This window comes from Cryptomeria japonica, chromosome 10 (genome assembly GCF_030272615.1).
Source record: "Cryptomeria japonica chromosome 10, Sugi_1.0, whole genome shotgun sequence".
Classification (NCBI taxonomy): Eukaryota; Viridiplantae; Streptophyta; class Pinopsida; order Cupressales; family Cupressaceae; genus Cryptomeria; species Cryptomeria japonica.
Genome location: NC_081414.1, coordinates 825052580 through 825077025, shown reverse-complemented (window position 1 = coordinate 825077025; position 24446 = coordinate 825052580). Strand labels below are relative to the sequence as shown.

Below are 24446 nucleotides of genomic sequence, written 5' to 3'. Positions count from 1 at the left end.
TGCATCTCCTAGCGACCCTGCACAAGACAAATGAAATAAATTAATAACCAAGATGCCTAAAATATCATTTTCGCCCTGGTCCCTGGCTGAGGGACAGGAGCGATTTCACTTCCATAGGCCAAAATACCAAGATTTTAAGACTTCAGTCACTTCACAAGGCAAGATTAGGCCATTTCCAATGCCTGGGATCAATTATCAAAATTTCCAAAATTTGGCCAAAAATCACCCAGACAAAATTCACAATTCCATCATTAACACTTAGGCAAAATTTGGACTTGCAATCAAAAATCTGACTGAACCTAGACAAACTCATTTGACCTCCTGACAGATTCTCCTTATTTCAAAATTGCATCCTACGAGAGGAAGCTCAACAATCTTCAAAATTTGGACTAGACACCGGCTTGAAAACATCAAAACGGAAACCCTAAGGCTTAACCCCAGTCCAGACGACTGACTCACTAACCCAAAACCCTAAAAGCAGAGAGAGAAACAGGCAAAACCGAGCAAAAAGAGGGGGTCCCCATTTTAATGGGGCGATGTGTGAAATGGTCACAATAGGTACACATCTTGGCAAAAATTCGCTTTGGACCCTTAGGAAGGTACATGTCCTTGTGAAGAAATTCGATCTATGTCCTTTGCAAGGTACGGGATCTTGACAGATTTCTCTCCAACTTGTGAGTGAGGTACATGTTCTCATTTTTGTGAAAAGGCCGATTTCATTCACTTACCAGCTGTTCATGTTCAGATCTATTTCAGATTCGCCTTAGTTGTTTGACTCATCTCTTTGGAGGTTTGAGTTTTGCCATTACTGATTCCATCCTTCAGCTATGTATGTTGGAGCCGGTTTCATCTCAGATTTTTTAGAAGTTCTAATTTCAACTTGTCTTCTCCAACGAACTTGGTATCCTGCACAGCTACATCTTACTGAATAATTTACCAACTTTCATCTTTGCAGCCTGAGGGTTTCATCTTTCTCTCTTCCTTCTAACAAGCTTCATCTCTTGCTCTGTTCAACCTTCATCTTTGTGACTTGAGAGTTTTCAACTTTCATCTTCTAAGGAAGATCAATTTCCTACCCCTGTGATTGATCTTGAATCCCTTGTGTTGAGGAGTCTCCATTCTTAGTTCGTCATCATCTTGTAATCTCACACAAAAAAGAACATCCCGAATCAAAACTTGAGAATGAAAATAAGATACAAGTAACTGAGACAATAGAAATGTTAGTTCATAGCTTAACAACATTCATGACCATCGTTATCTACCCAAAACCATTAACAACAAACTTTTTCATAAGCCCCTCCTTTTATTGAAACCTGGCAAAAATTCACATCTGCTGTTCTGTTATTGAATCTAATTTCTTCTGAAATCTGATATCCTTGTCTCAGGATCTGCCATGATTTATTTGCATCTTTGCTGTAACCTGCTTCTCTGATTCACTTTTGTATGCATTTCAGATTTTGGAGAGGCTGTGTGCAGAATAATAGAACTTTGAGGAGATTCATATAATATGGGGTAAAACACAAAACAGAATGCCTTGTCTCACATTCACCTCCAAAATTGCATCAAAACAAACCTCAAGACTTTGCCTCAATGTTTGACTGAGAATTCACCTTGATCATGGAAGAAATTTGCCCTAAAAATCAGATGGAGTTCTCCTTATCTCTGCTCATGAATCTCAGTCCTAAAAATGTCTATGAATTCACTCAGGCCTGCACCTCCTGAATGCTCCTTGGAATCTGTTTACCTCAATTCAAATATGAGTTCGTACCTTTATCTTGTTATTTACTTGTGCTCTTCTTATGATCTGATTTTGAATTTAAATCCCCTCCAATGTTTTGTTCATGTGACACATCTTTCACTTCAGAAGCCAGCTTGTTTATTTAATGCTGCCATCTCTTGCCTTATGTCTCATCGTGGCATATGCTGGAGCTTTTTTGGGGTCTAAAGAGATGGTGAGGTGGATGCTTCAAACTTTGTCTTCCACCTTAGAGTTGGGTGGGGTCCAGCATATAAAATTGCATTGTTAATATAAAAAAACTTTTTAAATTTCTACTTCAAAAGCTTGTGGGGCCCAAGTAGTATGTGGCATGACAGGTAATTAAAACACTTAAAATCTCCAAGCTAAAGCTCGGTGGGTCCCAGCAAGGAAAGTCCTTAAAAACCTCATTTAATTCTCCATTTTGAGTTTAAAGTGGGGCCTGTTGTGACGTTTTCACACATCGCCCCATTGCAAATGGGGACCCTTGCTTTTTTGCTTTTTAGGGTTTGTTTTTTGGTCTTTTAGGGTTTTGTTAGCTGGCTTTTGCATTTTGAGTGCTGTCGGGGAGATCAATAGGATAGCAAGTCCGGCTTGAGTGATGTCCTGATCCTGAAATTTGGCTAAGTCTGGAATGTCCTGATCCTGAATTTGACTAAGTCTGGAAACTGAAAAACCTCAAAAAACTAGATTTTGCAATATAACTCCTGGAGGTCTGAAACCACTCTCAAACATCCTGAAAGTATATATGGAATATAACTTAAAGTATAAGTTCTTATACTTAAATGTTATATTCCATTAAAATTGTCCTGATAGAGCGTTCGAAAAGTCAAATTTCGCTCCTGTCCTTCACTGAGGGTCCAGAGCGAAAAGCGCTCCTGTCCCTCTCCAAGGGTCCAAGGCGAATCGCTCGTGTCCCTCACCAAGGGTCCAGAGCGAAAAAGCTTAGTGGAGTCATTCCTGACCTTGTTTGGACAAATTGAGACATCAAAGGCATGGTGAAGGACGAAATGAGCATGATAGAGCATCCAGACTTGATCAAAAACGATGAAATGATGAAGTTTTTGCCTAGAAGGTCAAATTCGCTCCTGTCCCTCACTGAAGGACCAGAGCTTGAAATCCAAAATTGCCTTGTCCTTGAAAGATTTGAACAATTTGACAATTTGAGGAGAACCAAGGAGATATGTTTCATCAGTTGAATATAATTTGGAAGTGTCTTCGCGAAGAAAATTGACCCTAGAAGCAAAATCGCTCCTGTCCCTCACCAAGGGACCAGGGCGAATTTAAGTGATAGCTCCCGTCCCTCTCTCAGGGACCAGAGCGATTTTCCTTATAAGACAGGTTTTGGGCGAAGATCAAGTAAGTTTTAAGTTTGGGGCAAGCAAAAGGGGCATAACGAATCCATTGAAGATAATTTGAAGATTGCAAGACGCCAAGTGAAGGCCATATTGTCCTAGGTGCTCCTGTCCCTCTCCAAGGGACCAGAGCGATTTCTTCCTTAGACAAATTTCTCGCCAAGTCGAAACGAATTTCATGTCGAAGATAAGTGAAAGGGAGCATGACAAGTCCATTGAAGACAAGTTTGAAGATTGGCAAAGCACGAATGGGCTTATAAATGGAAGTTCGCTCCTGTCCTCCAGTCGAGGACCAGAGCAAAATGTCTAAATGTGCTTAAATGTTGAATGTCACTCCCATTTCATACGTTCAAGAAGGAACAAAGGACATCATTTTACGCCTTGAAGACAATTTGATATCAATATGATGGAAGATTTGCACCATAAACCAAAGTTCGCTCCTGTCCTTCAGTCAAGGACCAGGGCGATATTCATTAGACTGGTCATTTCTTTCAAAAACTACATCAAATCAAAGTTACACAAGATTGAAAACGTCATTAGAAAGGTGATGAACAAGGAGTTGAGGTTAAAAAATGACAAATTTGAGCTAGGATTCAAAGTTCGCTCCTATCCCTCTCCCAGGGACCAGAGCGATATGGTTAGTGTCCCTTATTCCTCCCATGCTTAGGCGCCAATATTTTCGAATTACATTAAAATGCCAAATTCGATAAAAATGTGAAAGATTTAATTAAATTGGTATTTAAAAATAGCGCATGAAACATTTATTAATTAAATTTTGCCTTTTTCAAAAAAATTAATCACGAAGGCATTTTAATTAATTATTAATTTTAATAAAATTGGTGCGCTTGGATTATATTTTATAAAAGTCGGCCTTGATTTCTATTTGAAATTTGTTTTAATTGCCTTATTTTTACAAAGTCGACCTAGAGGTAAATGAGAGGGTGAGCGCCTATAAAGGAGGGGTGAGTTATTTCATTTTCAAATCATCATTCAAACTTCCTTTGCATGCGATTTGGAGAAGACAAGGAGGAAGTGCGAATTTCATTGAGGAAAGGTGCGAAATTTCCATTCAAGGGGAGTGCGAACTTGGTTTGAAGTGGAGCAAATTTGCCATCAAGACGTTGAAGAGCCCCCCAAAGGTGGTGAAATTGACAAGGAAGGCGTTCGCTAGAGGAGGATCACATTGAAAGCTTCAAATTTCGATTTTGCCTAGCAAACTTGCTCAATTTTGCATCTTTTCTTGGAGTTAATTCCCAAGTGGAGGTATGGCGAGATTCTCCTAGTCTCAATGTTAAATTTTCAATTTTCAATCTCAAGTGGCTTAGTAAATTTAGGAAATGATAATTCAAAGATTTATCATGAGGTTTCCTAATTTAAAACTTAAATCCTCTTTCTAGTCTATATTTCCACGTTGCAAAATATATTACTAATTTTGAAATGTTGTGTAGGTATCAAGATGGCGACTCCAAGCTCGAAGGATCTGCAAGTCGGAAGGTTCTCCTCAAGGAAAATCAAGCCAGATCAAGGACGGTCTCCTCAAGGACGGTCAAGCAAGGACAAGGGCGGCGTCTTCCAATCCAGCATTCCAAGGCGAGGTACATCATCATCCTGCAAATCAAGGACACAAGAAGTCAAAGCAAAGGGTTCGTTGAAGAAGCAAATAATTCCAGAAGAGTTAATTAAAGATAGCTTCTCAACAACATCAAGTTGAAAATCTACCAAGTTACAAGTGTCAGATGAGGTGGCATCCCAGTCATCACTCCTCCAGTCAGTGTGGTCCACCTCAGCATGTCCAGATTCAATGTACCTAACTCATGGAAGGTGGCACAAACTCCGATGTACCTACCCCAGCTATCCATTGGTGGAATTTTCCAGAGAGGACATGTGTCCAAGCAATACAATTATATCATTGGTCAAGCATTAAATGTTATGTAATGGTTGTAACAAACCCTAATTAGGGTTTTCATTGTAAAATCTTGGCCATTGATCTCGAATTGATCTAAGCCATCGAATTGTATTGTGGGCACTATATAAGCCCTGGCATTTCATTTGTAAAGGCTAATTAGCAATAGCTAGAGAGTTAGAAGATAGTTGCAAGAGTTAGAATATAGTTGATAGAATAGCAATTAGAGTAGAGTAGAGAGAGAAGGCAAAGATTGTTGCCAAGAGGTTGTTGTAAAAGACTTGTAACTTCATTGAAGAAATGGTGAAATTTATGGGTCGATTCGACAATTTGCATGGTCTTTATACTTCTCGTATTTGATTTCATGTTATTAGATGAGTGGAAGAAATGTGCTTGATTGATGGTGGAATTCGTACATCCATACTACTAGCAGTTTGTTGATTGCAGACTTGCCTTGCGTAGTCAACTGGAATCATTCAGCTTAAGCCTAACTTCAACTGTCGCTTCTTCATTGATATGCATCAACCTGATGGTGTCTATGCCTGCAGTGATGATTTGAACATCATAAAGCTTCCCTTCGAAGATCGCACTAGCCTTGTGGAGATGGTCCTGCGATGTCAAAACAAGACCTAGTTAGAGTTTCATCAAAGATCAATCATTGCTCCTACATTCTTAGTATTAGGATTAGATCCTCTCTTCGCCCTCATCCTTTTTCCATTTTTTCAAATCTAAGCTAGTAAGAGCCTGTGTTCCAGCAAAGCAGATCAGAAGTTCAATCATCAAATGTAAGTCCCCTTGTGATTCCAGCAAATCACATCATACCATTGGAGCTTATCCACACGTAGAGACCCTACTAAAAAGAACATTGGAGTCATCCTAACTGATCCTTCTTGCGATATCTTCAGCAGTTAGCGACTTTACTCAAGAGAGGATAAGGTACCTTTAGGTATTTTATTCTGTGTTTGATAGTGTACAAAATACACGTCAACAGGGCCCAAAAAGGTGATGAATGGAAATGTGAGGGAAGATAAGAGTGGTAGGGGAAGTGCCACGTGAGGAAGGGAAGAAAAAGATGTTGGCTAAAGGGAGACATAAGGGATATAGATGTGGGGAAATAGGTAGAGTGAGTGCTACAGTGGGGTGAGGAGGTCTAGGATGTGGGAGGTATAAGGGGTAATGGAAGGAGTTAGGATATGTTGGGGAATAAAGTGGAGTGGGAGGTGTAAGGGGTAATAAAAAGGGTAAGGGGGTGTTGTGACCTTTTCGCACATCGCCCCATTGCTAACGAGGACCCCCTCTTTTCCTGCTTTTTGTGTTGTTAGGTTAAGGTTTTGGCTTCTTAATGGGCAATTTTGTGTTTCTTGTGCCCGAGTCTCGGAGTTTTGATCATGCCTAGTGTCGTTTAGGGTTTTGAGATTATAGGATCAAGCGTGTGAAAATTGAGATTTTTAAATGACCCTAGTTTTGTCTAAGTGTAGACCCTTTTGGAGCGTTAACGTGTTTTTAAATGTCCTCGTCGGTAATTTTAAGTGCTAAGGTGTTTTCAGACTTTTTGGAGTTGTTTTCTCACTCCTAGAGAGTTATTCAAGTTGATTTCGCACTTTATCTCGATAGATTTCCTTGTGTTACGCTCCAATTTTTGATGAATTTGCCTAAGTCCAGTTGAGTTTTATTGAGTTTCGAAGTTTCTAAGTGATTCTGAGTGGAAAAATCATCAGTTTCTGGATGAAAATCCATATCCTAAGGGTTAAAAGGTAAAATTCCATACTAGAGGTGCTTTTCCCCTCATATTCTTGACTACCCATGGTTTTCCCCTCTCAGAATCCAGACTGGACATGGATTTCCCTTGGAATCCATACTTGCTCCATTTTTCCACCACTATGAATCCATACTAGGGTCGTTTTTCCCTTGGATGCATGAAATTTTGACTAAGTGCCAAGATTTATCCTGATTACCCACGTTTTTTCACCAGGGAAGTATGGATGGAATTGCGGATGACATTCCACACTTGGGTCGATTTTCCACCAGGTCTTTCATGACGAGTTTTGAGGATTTTTGTGCAGACTCTCAGTTCAGACTAAAGGCGATTTTCCATTGAGAGCATTTTTAATGATTTTAAGTCTGGATTTTCATCCAAACTGAGGTCAATTTTCCACCAAGGGGTAGTTTGAGTGAATGAAGTGATTTTTAAGTCTGGATTTTCATCTAGACTAAGGTCGATTTTCCCCTAGCCCCATTTTGTGTGCATTTTGATGGATTTTGTTGGGAAATTTTGTCCATACTAAGATCCATTTTCCCTTATGGGGAATATTTTGATGTTTTAAATGATTTTGATGGGATTTTTTTTTTAAATCCCTACTTGGATCGATTTTCCCAAGTGGCTCAAATTTTGATTTAAATTGCAATATTTTAATAAAGTGAGCCTTGTTTTAAATTTTTTTTTTAAAGCAACGATTATTTAATAAATTTAAAAAAACAATTAAATGATTTGCAATAAGCATTTAATGTTTTCAACCTTCTAGAAGAAAATCAGTTTCACCCAAGCAAGTATAAGAACAAGTGTTTTATCCCACATTACTTGTATGGTGAGATTTGATGATGAAAGCAAGTTTAAAGAGAGAAGTCCAGCATTATTTTATTATTAAGTTTGCCAGGTGTTTCCATGCAAGGGCGATTTTCTCTCCTATTGGCGATTTTTTTTTGATGAAGTGTTTTGGAGTGGCTGATTGAAGACTTCCATTTATTCCTCCATTTTTTGCAGCTTGGCAATTCACTCCATTGCTGCCATTGAAGTTCCTTGACTCCATTGTTTCAGATTTTCGATTTTTTGGGAGTTAGCAATTTTTTCTAGTTTGGCTACTTTGATGATTTTAGAGGGCTCTTACCTCTAAGTTGGCGATTTTCTTTGGGGCTGCCATTTTTGCTGCTGTTATCAGACTGATTTGCTGCCATTGAAGACCTTTCATGCCACGATTTTTTGGTCAAAGTTCGCCATTTTTGGAGAAATCCACGATTTTGGTGAAGGGCAATTTGTTCTTGCATTCCAAAACTTTGACAAGTTTCCTTGATATCGCCATTCTACCTGCTGTTCTCAGACCATTGTTGGCAGATTGCGTGCACATTGAAGTCATTCCTCAAATCTGAACTTTGATGCCATAGTTGGGAAAATTCGATTTTTATTTGGCAAGTGTTTTGGGGGCATATTTTGATGAATTCCATGCATGCTTGATACTCCCATTGCTCCTTACTTCTTGTCATTTCTTAGATCTGAGCTTAAATGCCATTATTGCAGCGAGAGTGAGCTTCATTGTTGGCTATACATTCATTTTTCAGACTTAAACCTGTCATTGCCAGCCAACTCCAAACTTAACGATTTGCCTTTGGGAGAGTTTTCAAGTCATTTTCAGTCAATCACTTGACCATTTGAGGGATGTTACAGGTCTGCAACTTCGCCATGGCTGCTTGTCAGAAAATTTACCTTTTACCAGCCACACCATGTTTCCTGGGCTTGATTTGCTTTCATTATCTAAGTTGTTTTCCATCAAATTTATGCACATTTAGGTGATTGCAACTTGTTTTGAAAGGTTAATTTGTACAGTTGCAGGTTGTCTTCAGATTTTGTTGACCTCCATTGTTGACTTCAGAAGGTGTCCTCAGACATAATTTTGTGTGAAAACACAATTTTTCACACCTTTCCTTAGTCACTCTTGATCCGGTATACTCCTTTGCACTATAATTTGCACAAAATTTCAAAGTATAAGGAGGTGTTGATTTCATGAGGGTTTCATACCCTAATCTTGTCACATTTTGTATTTAAAATTGTTAAAATCTACCTAGAGTGTGGACCATTTTCCTGTTTTCCATACCCTAATTATCGTAAAGCATTAAGAAGTCAGGAATTTTATTAAGAATATTGTATTTTTTTCTAAGTTCTAACATCAAGCTTCGTACAGGTACGATGTCGAAGTCCAGATTTAAGGAAAGAAGAGAACAACAGAGAATTGTGGAGATTGGATTCGCTGGATTCTATCTAGAATCCAAGATGTCATCTAGATGGTAGGAAATTACGGATACGAACATGCATTTCCTAAGCCTGAACTTGATGCGACAACGGATGTTCGAAGTTGGAAATCAGATTCCTTCCTCAACGTATGTAAACATTATGAAGAGTGGTATTTTTCAAGGCGTTGGATTCCCACAGTCCATACAGTGCAGTGAGCTTATCCTGGAGTGTTCATGATGTTATGATCCTCGCTCGCGAATGATCAAGAGTCCTAAGGGCGTTGTCATTGCCTACCTTCCTGAGGATGCGATTGTTGAGGTGTTTGAAATTCCACGTGGAGCAGATATGAAGAATGCAACTAAGGATGAATGTGAAGATCGATACACGAAGAAGATGGATGCGTGTAAAAATGTCGTAAACAAAGAGTGGATGATCGAGCCTAGGCTTCATCATTCAAAGGCTCCCAAGACACTCATGTGCACATACTTCAAAGAGGAATATAGTGACTTAGTATTACTGCTTAACAGAGTGATGGGGATGCCGCAGGGTGCAATATACGATGGATGGATGTTCTACTTCATCTAGGATTATCTTAGAGGGACGTTGATAAATTGGTCTAGAATCATAAGTGACAATTTGGACTTTCAACCGAGGAATGTAGATGACTTCCTACTTGGTATACCTGCTTGCACGGTTTGTTACATACAAAGGTTTGATACGCAGAGGTGAAGTCGGGAATGGGCAAGGACAATTCAGGAGTTATGAGTGCTATCCCCAGCTAAACATGTATAGAATTGAAGATTATAAGAGAGCGAATGATGTATTCACAATGTACATTATGCAGATGCTGCAAGGCGGAATCCACAGGAGGTTGTCCAAGGAGGCAACAAAGCTAATAAAGAAATATGGATCATGGTATATACAGTTTCCCACTTTCACTTATCTTAGGATTCATGGGTTTCAATCCAAACCCTATAGGCTTCCTAGGTATCCTTCCGACAGAATGATCTTGTTGGAAGTGGTGAGACAACTTTTAGAGTTTGATTCCCTTCAGAAAGAGAAGCATAGGACAGGCATGGCATTCCCTATTTCAGTTGGGAAGATGTTGGAGGTTTGCTAGTCTGCCTTAGCCGCTAGCATTGCGAGTGAGGAGCTTGCATTCTATTGATTTGCAACCTTCAAGAAAAGAGAAAGATTTGATCCAGATAAGAAAGTTGGAAGGATCAGGGGAGAGAAGTTCATCCACAAGACAAACATAGAAGATTATTGGACCAACCTGATGGACGAGCAAGCAGTGAAGAGATGAATGTGGTCCAGAATGTCAGTGGATTTCATGAGGAAATGTGGACTTTTCCTCATTCCTGATCAGGTGTTAGATGACAGGGATCATACGCATCCACAGTTTAAAAATGAAATGAAGAAGGCAATCTTATTGCCTAATTGGTCAGAATCATAAGAGATAGATTTAAAGATATTGATGAGAGAGGTCTTGAGTTTCTCCCGTACATGGGTGGATATTCAGATGAATAAGTTAGTTGACATGGGCATTTCCTTCACTTATGAAAAGTTGAAGCCAAAAGAATCTACTTCCGAAGATGATCAGATGATTATCAGTGATGTCAAGATTCATGCAGATGAAGAGAGTCAAGCTCCCAAGAGAAGGAAAAACACGCCTGGAGGAGTCAAGGCCAGAGGGAAGAAGATTGAGGAGGTCAAGAAGAAGAAACAAAAGACTATCATTCCTTCACCTATCATTCTTTCACCCCCTCTCAGTGTCTCATCAATTAAGGAAGCTGAAATAACAGAACAGAATAAGGAGACCCGACAATGTTCCAACACAGTGATACTATTAGAGAATATTCAGGATTTACATGCTACAACGACATCTGCTCCACCAAATGAGAATGATGATCAACCAGGATCCTCTACTGTCCTTTTGGAAGTAAGTTTGAGAAATGAGATAGGATTTGACCAAGAGTAATTCTAATGATGATGATGATGATATCTCGGCATTGAGAGGGCTTGATCAAGATATGTGTCTCGATGATGGTATGGAGATGGCCGCTATTCCTAATTGGTTGATGAAAAGTATGGAAAAAAGTAAGAAGATGATAGAGGTACAACCTATTGATAACATTGATGACTACTTAGCTAGGAGCAATAAGGAGAAAGAACCCAAGAGAGTTGAGATTTTGTCACACATAGCTAGAGATGAGACAGGAATGCGGATTGCGTAGGTGGCTGTTCCTGTTGGAGGTATGACGACGGACATTGCTACTCCTATGGATTTCCAGATTACTTCAGTTGCTCTTGGTCGTACTATAAGAGAGTAAGAGTTTCAGGAGGTTGGTGATAACCTTAGGGCGATCAACGCAAGGTTAGATAGAGAAATTGAAGAGAAGGAGAAGTACAAAGAAGAGAATATCAGACTTAGAGAGTATATTGCGGGGATAAGGCGTGAGAATCCCACCCTTATTTCCCCTATTGCAGTTGATCATGGACTACATTCACACTATGAGGCAGCGAGAGATACACTCTCGGAGGTGGAGAAGTGGACTGAGAGTGCAAGAAAACAGGCAGATGATTTCCTTACTCAGTTTGTCCAGGCATATGATAGAACAATAGGGCTCATGTTTAGAATCCAGTATTTGGAGGGAGTTTTGGAAGAATTCTAGCCTATTCAGGAGAAGACTATTCCACGCCTCAGAGCTTTGAAGAAGATTCCTAAGTCCACGTTGATCAGTGAAAGCATTGTGCATAGTGGAGATAGGTACGATTTCCATGGATGGTATTGTTCATTGGCCATGAAGAAATCAACTTATGAGAGCGCCCAACTAAGTTGTACATAGATGGAAGGATTGATTCAGGACATTCAAATGAAGATCCTTGCCTCGATTGAGGAGTTATTGGGTGTTGATGTTAGTGATGCTAGTGGTTTACACTTAGCCGAATTAAGAGACAAGATGAAACTTATGTATTTTTGTCAGTTGGACTCTTTGAAGAAGAGTCAGATGGATGATTTGGTCTCTTTGTTGATTCATGTTCATAGTTCGCAGAAGCTCATGCCAGATTGGGAGAACACTTTGTACGCTTGCTCGGATTCATTGGACGTGATTGATTTGCAACAAGATACCTTACCTAGCATTTCCATGGAAGAGTTAGATTCTGTATTGGCTAGATTCTTGGAGTATGCTAGGAGAGAGAGAGATGCAAGGAGGAATCTTCTAGAAGATTCCTTATTTGATGACTAGGTATCTTTTTATTGGGCCATATGTTGGTGGCACCATTTTTGATGTAAACCCTAATTAGAGCAATTCTAGGGTTTTGTTGGCATGATTTTGGCCCTTGATTTAGTTTTAATCTTGGCCATCCATTTTGTATGAGACTCTATATATACCTCCTTGTCTCTCATTTGTAAGAGAGTTTTTTTGTAGAATTGTTGATATATGCTGCAGCTATTTGAATCTAAATCATTGTTCAATTGTTGGTGATTTTTCTCTTCAAATGTTGTCTTTGCATTCATGGTTCTCAATTCCTCCAAGTTAGATTAGAATTTGTTTTCATGTTTATTAGATTGAGTGAAAGATTTGTTGAATATATTTGTGTGGAATCTTTAATCCATACCACTAGCCTCTTGCCGTTGGTAAGTGCGCCTTGTGTGGTCGACTGGAAATTTGAGTAAGCAAAACTTCAACGATTACGCATCCCTTGACAAGCATCAACTTGGATGGTGTCAACATTTGATGGTAATAGTCTGAAAATCCTTGAGTATACCTTAGACGATTGCACTAAGCTTGTGTCAATACTTGTTTGTGAGACCTTGCCTAGTTTGATTCCACTAAATTTGTTCATCATTTCCTACATTCCTAGGCTTAGAGTAGATTTCCTGAACCCTATTCATTTTGCCTATTTTTTAGTAAGAATTAAGTCTGGAACTACATTGCTAAATCCTAAGTTGTCAGCACACCTATTCCACATATTTCATGATCAAAGAAGATAATCCTAACATTTCTGTAAGTCCCCAAGTGAACACAACAATTCACATCGACCATTGAGTTACCCACTTGTCAAGATTTGACATGTAGAAACCTTGGAATCATTTTAGTTGATCTTACCCTTAGCATCTGAGGTGATTTTGTTCAAGAGAGGGTAAATTACTTTGGTATTTTATTCTGAAATGTTATGTGCATAAAACACACATCAACAGGGGGTAAGGTGGTAGTTAAGGGAAAAGGTAGGAAATGGAAGGTGGGTATGAGTGCAGATGAAGGGTAGGGAGGTATAGGTAAGTGTAGATGTAGGTGAAGGGTAGTGAGTGAGTATGCTAGGATGGGAAGAGGGTTAGGTAGGTGAGGGTATAGGTGAAGGTAGGGAGGTGAATGAGATGGAAGGGGTGATGGAGGTAAAGGTAAAGGTAGTTGTAGGGGTAGGTTAAGGATGTGAGATGGAAGTTGGGAAATATAAGGTAGGTCATGCAGGTGAAGTGGGTTAGGATATGGGGATCGTTGGAAGGAAGGGTAGATGGAGTATAGAAAGGTAGGTGGGTAGAGGATATGGTGAGTGGATGTGAAGAGTGGTAGGGGAGGTGGAAATGGAAGAAAATGGAATAGTGAAATGGTGATGGCGATGATGAGAAATGGAAATGGGAGTGATCAAGTTTGGGCACCCACTGACAATACTGGGAGAAGTGGAAGTGATTATGCCTTGGCTGGGCAAAGGGAGTGTTGAACTTCACTTCATTCTTAAAAGGGAGACTTGATCAACTCCTGAGCAACTACAAACAAAAGGTTAATAGCAAAGACTAGACAACAACTAACTAAGCCAAGACGACTAACCTAGAAAGCGAAAAAGTGGGGGGTCCCCATTTGTGATGGGGCGATGTGTGAATAGCTCACAACAGGTCTGATTCATGGTTTGGATTATTCATGTAAATGCATGCATGAAAAAGAATTTTTGTGAGTTTGCTAGATTTGGGTAGAACATATAACAATTGCCATTTTAGGGCTCGATAGTAAAGTCTAAAGCATTCTAATGGGACATTAAATTTTCTATGTAAATGTCAATATAAGCTAGGATTTTATAAGGTCTGGTTTTGCATATTTTCGAGTTGTTAATACTATAGGTAAACATTGATACAAATTTAGGGTTCGTATGGTGCTGACTTAAATATTATTCAATCTATCATTTATTTGCCCTAAATATTTGGTTGTGACATTATAAGGTATATATCAAAGTAATTGATTTAAATAATATTTGTAGAAGGCTTAAGGAATATTAGCATCAATAACAATAAGGAACATTACAAACATTTTTGTGGTAATAGAGCTAGTTTTCCTACTAATTCGTGAATCATGGGATTCCTAAAATTTCTAATGTCTAGAGGAACAAGCGCTTTAGGAGCCAATGGTATTGTGAAGACAGGTGATGACAAAAACAAGTAGAGAATAGTGGTTGTATCAATTGATAGATCTCCCAAATCCACTTTCCTTAGCAAAGACCGATTAGATTGATTGATTGTTGCTAGTTTTGATGTATTTATCAGTTTGGTTGACCGATTAGATTGCAAAGAACTCAACGATATGATCGTGGGTTATGCGTTGGTCAAATGATTGCCGACGTGACTCCACATAGGAGTCACGACTCCTTGAAGAATCATGTCGGTTCCACAAGGAGTCATGACTCCTTTGTGGACCACCATCGGTTATAAATACAATGCTGTCTATGGAAATAATGTTACGAAAAAACAGATACAAGATCGATATTCTATCACAGGTGGAAAAGAGAGGCTGCCGTGGGAGTGACAAATACTTGTGTGTGAATTACGTTCACTCTATATATTGTAATCTGCAGTTGATGTAATAAGCAAGAGCAATTAATATTGTGGCAATAACATTCAGCAGTCTTTATCATTGCACATACAACAGTTGACATATTTGTTCATTATTATTATATTATAATTTAAAATTACCTATACATATAAATCTGATACACTTTAACATGGTATCAGAGCCAGCATAAGGAAAAGATCAGATCAGATTTATTTAGGCAAGACTACTCTTCATAGATCCTCGAATTCCTCAACTCTCTTCTATACATCACAATGGTGAATGGTGTTAGATTTGAGGATCGTCTTGAAGGAGCTTCCAATTTTGTATCTTGGAAGTTTAGGATCATGATTGCCTTAAGGGACAACGAATTAGATGAATTCATAAAGAAAGTTGTACCTGAACCTGATGAAGAAAGTGAAAAACCCCAATGGATGAAAAAGAACAATAAAGCTATGAAAATGTTGGTGGATGTAGTGTGAAAGACCATATTGTACCGATTATCTCAAAACTGGAAACGACCTATGATATGTTCAAATCATTAGAAAGTATGTATGAGATAAATAACACTAGTAGAGCTCTTGCATTAAAGCAACAACTCCACCATGTTAAAATGATCAAGGGCGAAACTTTCACTGCATACTTCATGAGGATAACAAAACTGAGAGACCAACTCTCCACTATTGGTCACACAATTGAAAGTAAATAATTAACCATGTTGGCCCTCAATGATCTCCCTTCTTCTTGGGAATCATTCATTCAGGGGATAAGTGCACGATCTAAACTTGATTGTATTCAAGAAGAGTCGAGACTGATTACAAGAGGGATTGGACAAAGCTCCACGAATGAGGACATTCATGTACAAGCCACACACTCCACCAAGAAGAAGGGAAAGAAAGGATACTTCAAAAGGAAGAAAGACAAAGAATCAAATGGTGGTTCTACGTCCAAGAGAAGGAAGGATATGTCAAAAGTACAATGTTTCAGATGTGACAAATATGGTCACTATGCTATGAAATGTCCTACCAGGACCATGCCTCAAGCCTCCATTGCACATGTTAATGAAACCATTCCTCAAGGAGATTTAGATGGATTCATCTTCTTTTCAGCTCTTTCAAGTCATGTGGCTACCGGTCACAACACGTGGATCATTGATAGTGGGGCATCACGCCACATCATGGGATTTAGAGAACATCTAGATAACTTGGTGGAAAATACTCCAAATGAGAAAGTTACCATTGGAGATGACTCTAGCTATTTAGTAAAAGGAGTTGGGACCTCTACTTTACAACTAAATTCAGGCATCTCTATACAATTAACTGATGTATTATTCGTACCAGGGATCAAACGTAATTTGGTCTCCATATCAGCCTTGGAAGACAAAGGCTACCAAATTGCTTTCATGAATGGCAAGGTCCTAGCATGGCCCAAGAAGACAAACATCAAGAAGGCTCAAACTATAGGAGTTCACCATGGGAGTCTCTATCAACTTCGCACTACTTCTCAAGCACTAATTCATGATTCTTCAAATACATGTGAGATTTGGCATAGAAGATTGGGACATCTTCATTTTTGTGCTCTACCATCGATGAAGAAGATGGTGACAGGACTTCCCAAGATTAGTCAAGAATGTGAAGGAACTTGCAAAGGATGTGCCTTGGGGAAGAACACTAAAGGTATTTTTCATAATAGTGAAAGTAGATCTAAATATGTTTTAGAACTTATTCATTCAGACTTATGTGGACCTATGACAGTAGCTTCCTTAGGTGGGCTCTTGTACTATGTTAGTTTCATTGATGACTATTCTAGGAAAACTTGGATATATTTTTTTGAAAAGTAAAGAATCTGATGAAGTATTAATGAGGTTTAAGGAATTCAAAGCCCTAGTTGAAAATATGTTAGGGAAAAGAATCAAAACCTTAAGATCAAATAATGGAGGAGAGTATACCTCTAATAACTTTAGAAACTTTAGTAGTGATGCTAGGATTAAGAGGGAGTTTAGTGTTCCCTATAACCCTCAACAAAATGGTGTGGCAGAAAGGAAAAATAGTACCATTGTAGAATCAGTCAAAGCCATGATACATGACCAAAATCTTGATACCTCTTTTTGGGCTGAAGCTTTTAGAACTACTATTTATATTCAAAATAGAAGCCCTCACAACATTTTAGGAAATAAAACACCCGAGGAAGCATCCACGGGAGTAAAACTTGATGCAAGTCACTTAAGAATCTTTGGTTGCCCAGTATACATACACATACCCAAAGATAAAAGATCAAAACTAGAACCTTCAAGCAAGAAGGGAATTTTTGTAGGATACAGTGAAACATCTAAAGCCTATAGGATCTATATTCCAGGACCAAAATTGATTGAGTTAAGTAGGGATGTAATCTTTGAGGAAGATGTTGCTTTTAGAAAATCCAAGGATATTCATGAGACAGACATTGAAGATCAAGAGCCCCCTCAAAGTATGGAAGAAGACCATACTCCTGAGATTCAGATTGAGACTTGTGAACTTGTGGAAGATGTTAATCCAAATGAACCCTTGGATCCTATTGATGGACCTAGAGACATTGTTGTAAACCGGAAAAGACCTCTTTGGGCAAGAAAAATGATACAAGAGGCTAAAGGCTTTGCAACACCAAAAGGAACCTTCAGGGAAAGTAAAAGACCACACAGATTCTCCAGCTATGTTGCATTAATGAGTGATATCATTGAGTCAACCCACTAGTGTTGAGGAAGCCTCTAGTCTTCAAGTTTGGAAAGATGCTATGACAGAAGAATACCAATCTACTTTGAAGAATGATGTTTGGGACATTGTTCCTAGATCTGAAGGTAAATCAGTTGTTTCCTCTAAATGGCTCTTCAAAATTAAACATGCTGCTGATGGTAGTATAGAAAAATATAAAGCCAGATTTGTAGCTAGAGGATTTTCACAAAAGGAAGGAATTGACTACGAAGAAACCTTTGCTCCTGTTTCCGATATACCTTTGTCAGAACCGTGATTACTATTGCTGCATCTAAAGGGTGGAAAATCCATCAAATGGATGTAAAGACAACCTTTCTCAATGGCGTGATTGAGGAAGTTTGGGACATTGTTCCTAGACCTGAAGGTAAATCAGTTGTTTCCTCTAAATGGCTCTTCAAAATTAAACATGCTGCTGATGGTAGTATAGAAAAATATAAAGCAAGATTTGTAGCTAGAGGATTTTCACAAAAGGAAGGAATTGACAACGAAGAAACCTTTGCTCCTGTTTCCCGATATACCTTTGTCAGAACCGTGATTGCTATTGCTACATCTAAAGGGTGGAAAATCCATCAAATGGATGTAAAGACGACCTTTCTCAATGGTGTGATTGAGGAAGTTTGGGACATTGTTCCTAGACCTGAAGGTAAATCAATTGTTTCCTCTAAATGGCTCTTCAAAATTAAACATGTTGCTGATGGTAGTATAGAAAAATATAAAGCCAGATTTGTAGCTAGAGGATTTTCACAAAAGGAAGGAATTGACTACGAAGAAACCTTTGCTCCTATTTCCCGATATACCTTTGTCAGAACTGTGATTGCTATTGCTGCATCTAAAGGGTGGAAAATCCATCAAATGGATGTAAAGACGACCTTTCTCAATGGCGTGATTGAGGAAGAAGTCTACATTGAGCAACCTGAGGGTTTCGTGATTCATGGGAAGGAGTCTCATGTTTGTAAATTAAAGAAGGCATTGTATGGTCTTAAACAGGCTCCTCGTGCTTGGTATGAGAGGATTGACCATTACCTTTTGGGCTTGGGTTTCTCCAAGAATGATGTAGATTCTAACCTATATTTCAAGGTAATTAATGGAGAAATATTAATCTTAATTCTTTATGTTGATGACCTATTAATTACAGGAGAAGATCATCTCATTATCAAATGTAAGCAAGAACTAGCATCTGAATTTGATATGAAAGATCTAGGTCTATTGCACTATTTCCCTGGTTTAGAAGTATGGAAGAAACCTCATGGAATCAGTCTAAGTCAAGGAAAGTATACTATTGACATTCTGAAAAGGTTTGGAATGATGGATTATAAATCCATGGTCACACCTATGGAATCAAACTTGCATAAGTTAAGAGAAGATGTAGCTAATTTAGACTTGGCAGATCCCACTCTTAACAGGCAATTGATTGGGTCCTTGATGTACTTGGTCAACACTAGACCAAATATTTGTTATGCAGTGAGTGCACTTAGTCAGTTCATGAATGAACCAAGACAAATACATCTGGTTGCAACAAAGCATATTCTAAGATAACTACGTGCCACAATTGGATATGGTTTAAAATATGATGATGTGGACCTGAACCTTCATGGGTATACTGATTTTGATTGGGCTGGGAGTGTAATTGATTGGAAAAGCACATCTGAGTGTTGTTTCAGTTTGAGTTCAGCTATGATCTCCTGGTTCAGTAAGAAGCAATCTTCAGTTGCACTCAGCTCCACAGGAGCAGAGTATATTGCAGCATCCTTGGGGACTTAAGAAGCTATGTGGCTCAAAAAACTTCTTGTAGGATTGTTTGGACAATCCTTAGACCCTACTATCGTCCATTGTGACAGTAAGAGTTGTATAAAGCTTTCTGTCAATCCTGTGTTTCATGACAGAACAAAGCATGTGGAGATTCCTTATCATTATGTTAGAGACATGGTGGAAGGAATGCTATTTAGTTGAGATATGTTAGTACAGATGAACAAACTGCAGATATCCTCACCAAGCCTCTTGCTAGAATAAAGTTTGCATACTTTTGAGGTAAGCTTGGTATGGTAGAAAATGTAGCTTTAGCTGAGATTGAGTCTCAACTACATTGATTTGTTTTCACAGTAATAATGTATTCTCTTAAGATATTTAAAGTGTAAACTCTTATTAATAAATTTTTATTAATTTGATATGGTTCATGATTATTGTCATGTGTGTGACTCCATGACTACATTGGTTCAGTGCTTGTTGAGCCCTTGTGAACATTATTTAGAGGTGACGATCTCTCAATGATGAACACTTGTATTTCTGATCTTTATTGTAAGGTGACGATCTAACAATATTGATCTTACCATCATGATGGATATCATGAGACGTGATATTTGTGGACATGTCATGATGGTTGTCATCTCTAAGTAATATCTGTTCATGGTGGATATCATGAGATGATATCTGTGGATATGCCATACTAGATGATGTTACTAACAAAGATGCTCATGGTGGATATTATGTGACATAATATCTGTGGACATGCCATGAATCAATATCCTTAAATTTGCCATTAAGGTGGATATCATGAGACATGATATCCGTGGACATAATGGTGGGTATTGTTTATGAGATCATGGTGGATATCATGAGACATGATATCCGTGGATATGCCATATCTCCTAATATCACAGTGAGGTGATCTCTCTCTCTCTCTCTCTCTCTCTCTCTCTCTCTCTCTCTTATAGATGAATCTATTGTGATCACAATAAGGTGTTGTAGGATAGAAGATTATCCTCCCTTGCTAAGAGGGAGTGTTAAAATAGATAGCATCGGTCGGATGAACCAAATGTCTACTTGGCCTCACGGCCTTAGACATTTGTCTTGTATTTATTTGTAAATCTATCCTTATTATTCTGATCACATATAGATATATATTTATCTATGTAATCAATTATTTATCGATTAATCTTATGATTAATATTATAATCAATATTATGAATAATTAGTAACAACCTTGTGTTACTAATCATTCATAATATTAATTATATTATTTCATTATTTACTTTACCCATTCGTTGTAAATGATAGCATGCATTTATCGGTTTGGTTGACCGATTAGATTGCAAAGAACCCAAAGATATGATCATGGGTTATGTATTGGTCAAAAGATTGCTGATGTGACTCCACGTAGGAGTCACGACTCCTTGAAGAATCATGTTGGTTCCACAAGGAGTCGTGACTCCTTTGTGGACCACCATCGGTTATAAATACAATGTTGTCTATGGAAATAATGTTACGAAAAAAACAGATACAAGATCGATATTCTATCACAGATGGAAAAGAAAGGCTTTCGTGGGAGTGACAAATACTTGTGTGTGAATTACGTTCACTCTATACATTGTAATCTGCAGTTGGTTTAATAAGCAAGGGCAATTAATATTGTGGCGATAACATTCAGCAGTCTTTATCATTGCACACACAGCAGTTGACATATTTGTTCATTATTATTATGTTATAATTTAAAATTACCTATACATATAAATCTGATACAATTTAACATTGTGTTGTGACGTTTTCACACATCGCCCCATTGCAAATGGGGACCCTTGCTTTTTTGCTTTTTAGGGTTTTTTTTTTTTTGGTCTTTTAGGGTTTTGTTAGCTAGCCTTTGCATTTTGAGTGTCGCCCAAGTGATCACATGGATAAGCAAGTCCGGCTTGAGTGATGTCTTGATTCTGAAATTTGGCTAAGTCTGGAATGTCCTGAAATTTGGGCTAAGTTTGAAAGTCTTGATCCTGAAATTTGGCTAAGTTTGAAAGTCCTAATCCTGAAATTTGGCTAAGTCTGGAATGTCCTGATCTTGAATTTGACTAAGTCTGGAAACTGAAAAACCTCAAAAAACTAGATTTTGCAATATAACTCCTGGAGGTCTGAAACCACTCTCAAACATCCTGAAAGTATATATGGAATATAACTTAAAGTATAAGAAGGAAATGTCACTTATACTTAAATGTTATATTCCATTAAAATTGTCCTGATAGAGAGTTCGAAAAGTCAAAATTCGCTCCTGACCTTCACTGAGGATCCAGAGCGAAAAACGCTCCTGTCCCTCTCCAAGGGTCCAAGGCGAATCGCTCATGTCCCTCACCAAGGGTCCAGAGCGAAAAAGCTTAGTGGAGTCATTCCTGACCTTGTTTGGACAAATTGAGACATCAAAGGCATGATGGAGGACAAAATGAACGTGATAGAGCATCCAGACTTGATTAAGGACGATGAAATGATGGAGTATTTGTCTAGAAAGGTAAATTCGCTCCTGTCCCTCTCCAAGGGACCAGAGCGATTTTATTCATATACACATTTTTAGACCTTGTTTGGACTCGAACTTTTATTCATGGCGTGTAAAGAGATGATATTTTCCTCAGCGAAGGAAATTTGAAGTGAAAAGTAAAAAGATTTGGCCCTGAGAGCAAAAATCACTCCTGTCCCTCACTGAAGGACCGGAGCTTGAATTCCAATTTCGCATTATCCTTGCAAGATTTAAGTGGTTTCCCGATTTGAGGAGGTCAAGGGAAGTATGTTTTGCCCGTTGAATATAACTTAAGTACGCCACAATGAAGAAAATCGGCCTAAGTAACAAGTTCGCCCCTGTCCCTCTCCAAGGGACCAAGGTGACTGGCTAGGGTGCTCTTGTCCCTCTCCAAGGGACCAGAGCGATTTTCCCTCAAGACAAGATTCGGGCAAGAGAAAAACAAGTTTTATGTTTGAGGTAGGTGAAGGAAGACGCAATCGATCCGTTGAAGATAATTTTCGAAGCTAGCAAAGGACGAATTGGCTTGTAATTGCAAAAGTGCTCCCATCCCTCACTGAAGGACTGGAGCTTGAATTTCAAATTTGCACTATTCTTGCAGGATCAAGACAATTTTATGATTTGAAGAGACCAAGGAAAACATGATTTATCCATTGAATATAATTTGGAACGCTAACTAAGGACGGATAAGCTTGGATTTGCAAAATAGCTCCTGTCCCTCACCAAGGGACCAGGGCGAAAATGCTTTAAAGTGCACTCATTCCAAAGATCGAATAAATTGAACTCGAAATTCTAAGTAAAAATGCCATCTTGGACGTCAAAAATGAGGTCTTGGACGTAAAAAACAAGAAGTGTGAGGTCTAGAATGAGATCGCTCCTGTCCCTCACCAAGGGACCAAAGCGATCTTGTTAATAACCATTATTTCCATGCTTGGGCGCCAAATATCCTTCAAATTACATTAAATGCCAGATTCGATAAAACCTTGAAATATTTTTGGCATTTAATAAAAGCGCATGGTATTTAATAATTAATTTTGAGCCTAAAAAAATCGAATTTTTTAATTATAAAGGCATTTAAAATTAATTATTATTATTTTTAAAAAATAAAATAAAATTGGAGCGCTTGGGGTATTATTTAATGTTTTTATCAAGTCGGCCTCTTCTTTTATTAATTTTTATTTATCTTTTGGCCTATTTTTCCAAGTCGGCCCATGGAAATAAAATGGTGAGCGCTCTATATATTTGAGGCATGTTTTTCATTATTCAAATCATTCACTCATCATTTCAAGTGCGATTTGGAAGAGCAATTTGAGGAGCGAATTTCTACCAGGAGTGGAGACTAAGAAGGGCGAAATTCATCTTGAAGGCTATTGGAGAGGCGTATTTCTTGCTAGATTGGAGGATAAATTCCAGATGTTTTGAAGGTATTTGAAGGCGAATTTCCAGATCTTGAAGAAGCTAGTGGAAGATGGAGTTCTTTTCCAAGCTAAAGGGAGCGCATTTTGCTAAAGGGAGTCTTGATCTACATTTTGCCTAGCGAATTCTCCTATTTTTGCATCATTTTTTAGAATTAATTCCCAAGTGGAGGTATGGCGTAATCACCTTGGCACCATTTTTGAAGATTTAAATTTTGCTTTGAAAATCCTAAATTAGGAAATGATAACTCAAGATTTATCATGAAGTTTCCTAATTAAAATCTTGAATCTTCCTTTTAAAGTTTAATTTTTTCAAAGATATATTACTAATTTTGAAATGTTGTGTAGGTACCAAGATGGCGACTCCCAAGCTCGAAAGATCCACAAGTCGGAAGACTCTCCTCAAGGAAAATCAAGCCAGATCAAGGACGGTCAAGCAAGGACAAGGGCGACCTCCTCCAGCCTAGCATCGACAAGGACGGCCTTCTTTGGACTAACGTCATCAAGGGCGACCTTCTCCAATCCAGTATTACAAGGCGAGGTACATCATCATCCTGCACATCAAGGACACAAGAGGTTAGAACAAGGGTTCGTTGAAGAAGCAGATAGTTCCAGATGAATTAATTAAAGCTAGCTTCTCAACAACACCAAGTTGAATATTTACCAAGTTACAAGTGTCAGACGAGGTGGCATCCTAGTCATCACTTCTCCAGTCAGTGTGGTCCACCTCAGCATGTCCAGATTCAATGTACCTAACTCATGGAAGGTGGCACAAACTCCGATGTACCTACCCCGGCTATTCATTGGTGGAATTTTCTAGAGAGGACATGTGTCCAAGCAATACAATTTTATCATTGGTCAAGCATTAAATGTTATGTAATGCTTGTAACAAACCCTAATTAGGGTTTTCATTGTTGAATCTTGGCCATTGATCTCGAATTGATCTAAGCCATCGAATTGTATTGAGGGCACTATATAAGCCCTGGCATTTCATTTTGTAAAGGCAATAAATTAGGAGTTAGAAAATAGTTGGAAGCATTAGATAGATAAGAGATAGATAAGTAATAAGATAGAATAGCAATTAGAGTAGAGTAGAGAGAGAAGGTAAAGATTGTTGCCAAGATGTTGTTGTAAAAGACTTGTAACTTCATTGAAGAAATGGTGAAATT

General features: G+C 38.4%; 1 protein-coding gene across 1 annotated transcript in view; it reads left to right on the top strand.

The window, feature by feature from the left end:
• Nucleotides 1-23948, top strand: part of LOC131858708 (uncharacterized) — a 100420-nt gene extending 76472 nt beyond the window's left edge. The window contains exon 4 of the mRNA XM_059212040.1: nucleotides 23626-23948. Coding sequence (XP_059068023.1) covers nucleotides 23626-23896 — 271 coding nt within the window. The 3' untranslated portion in view covers nucleotides 23897-23948. The remainder of the gene's footprint in view (nucleotides 1-23625) is intronic.
• The last annotated feature ends 498 nt before the right edge of the window (nucleotides 23949-24446 follow it).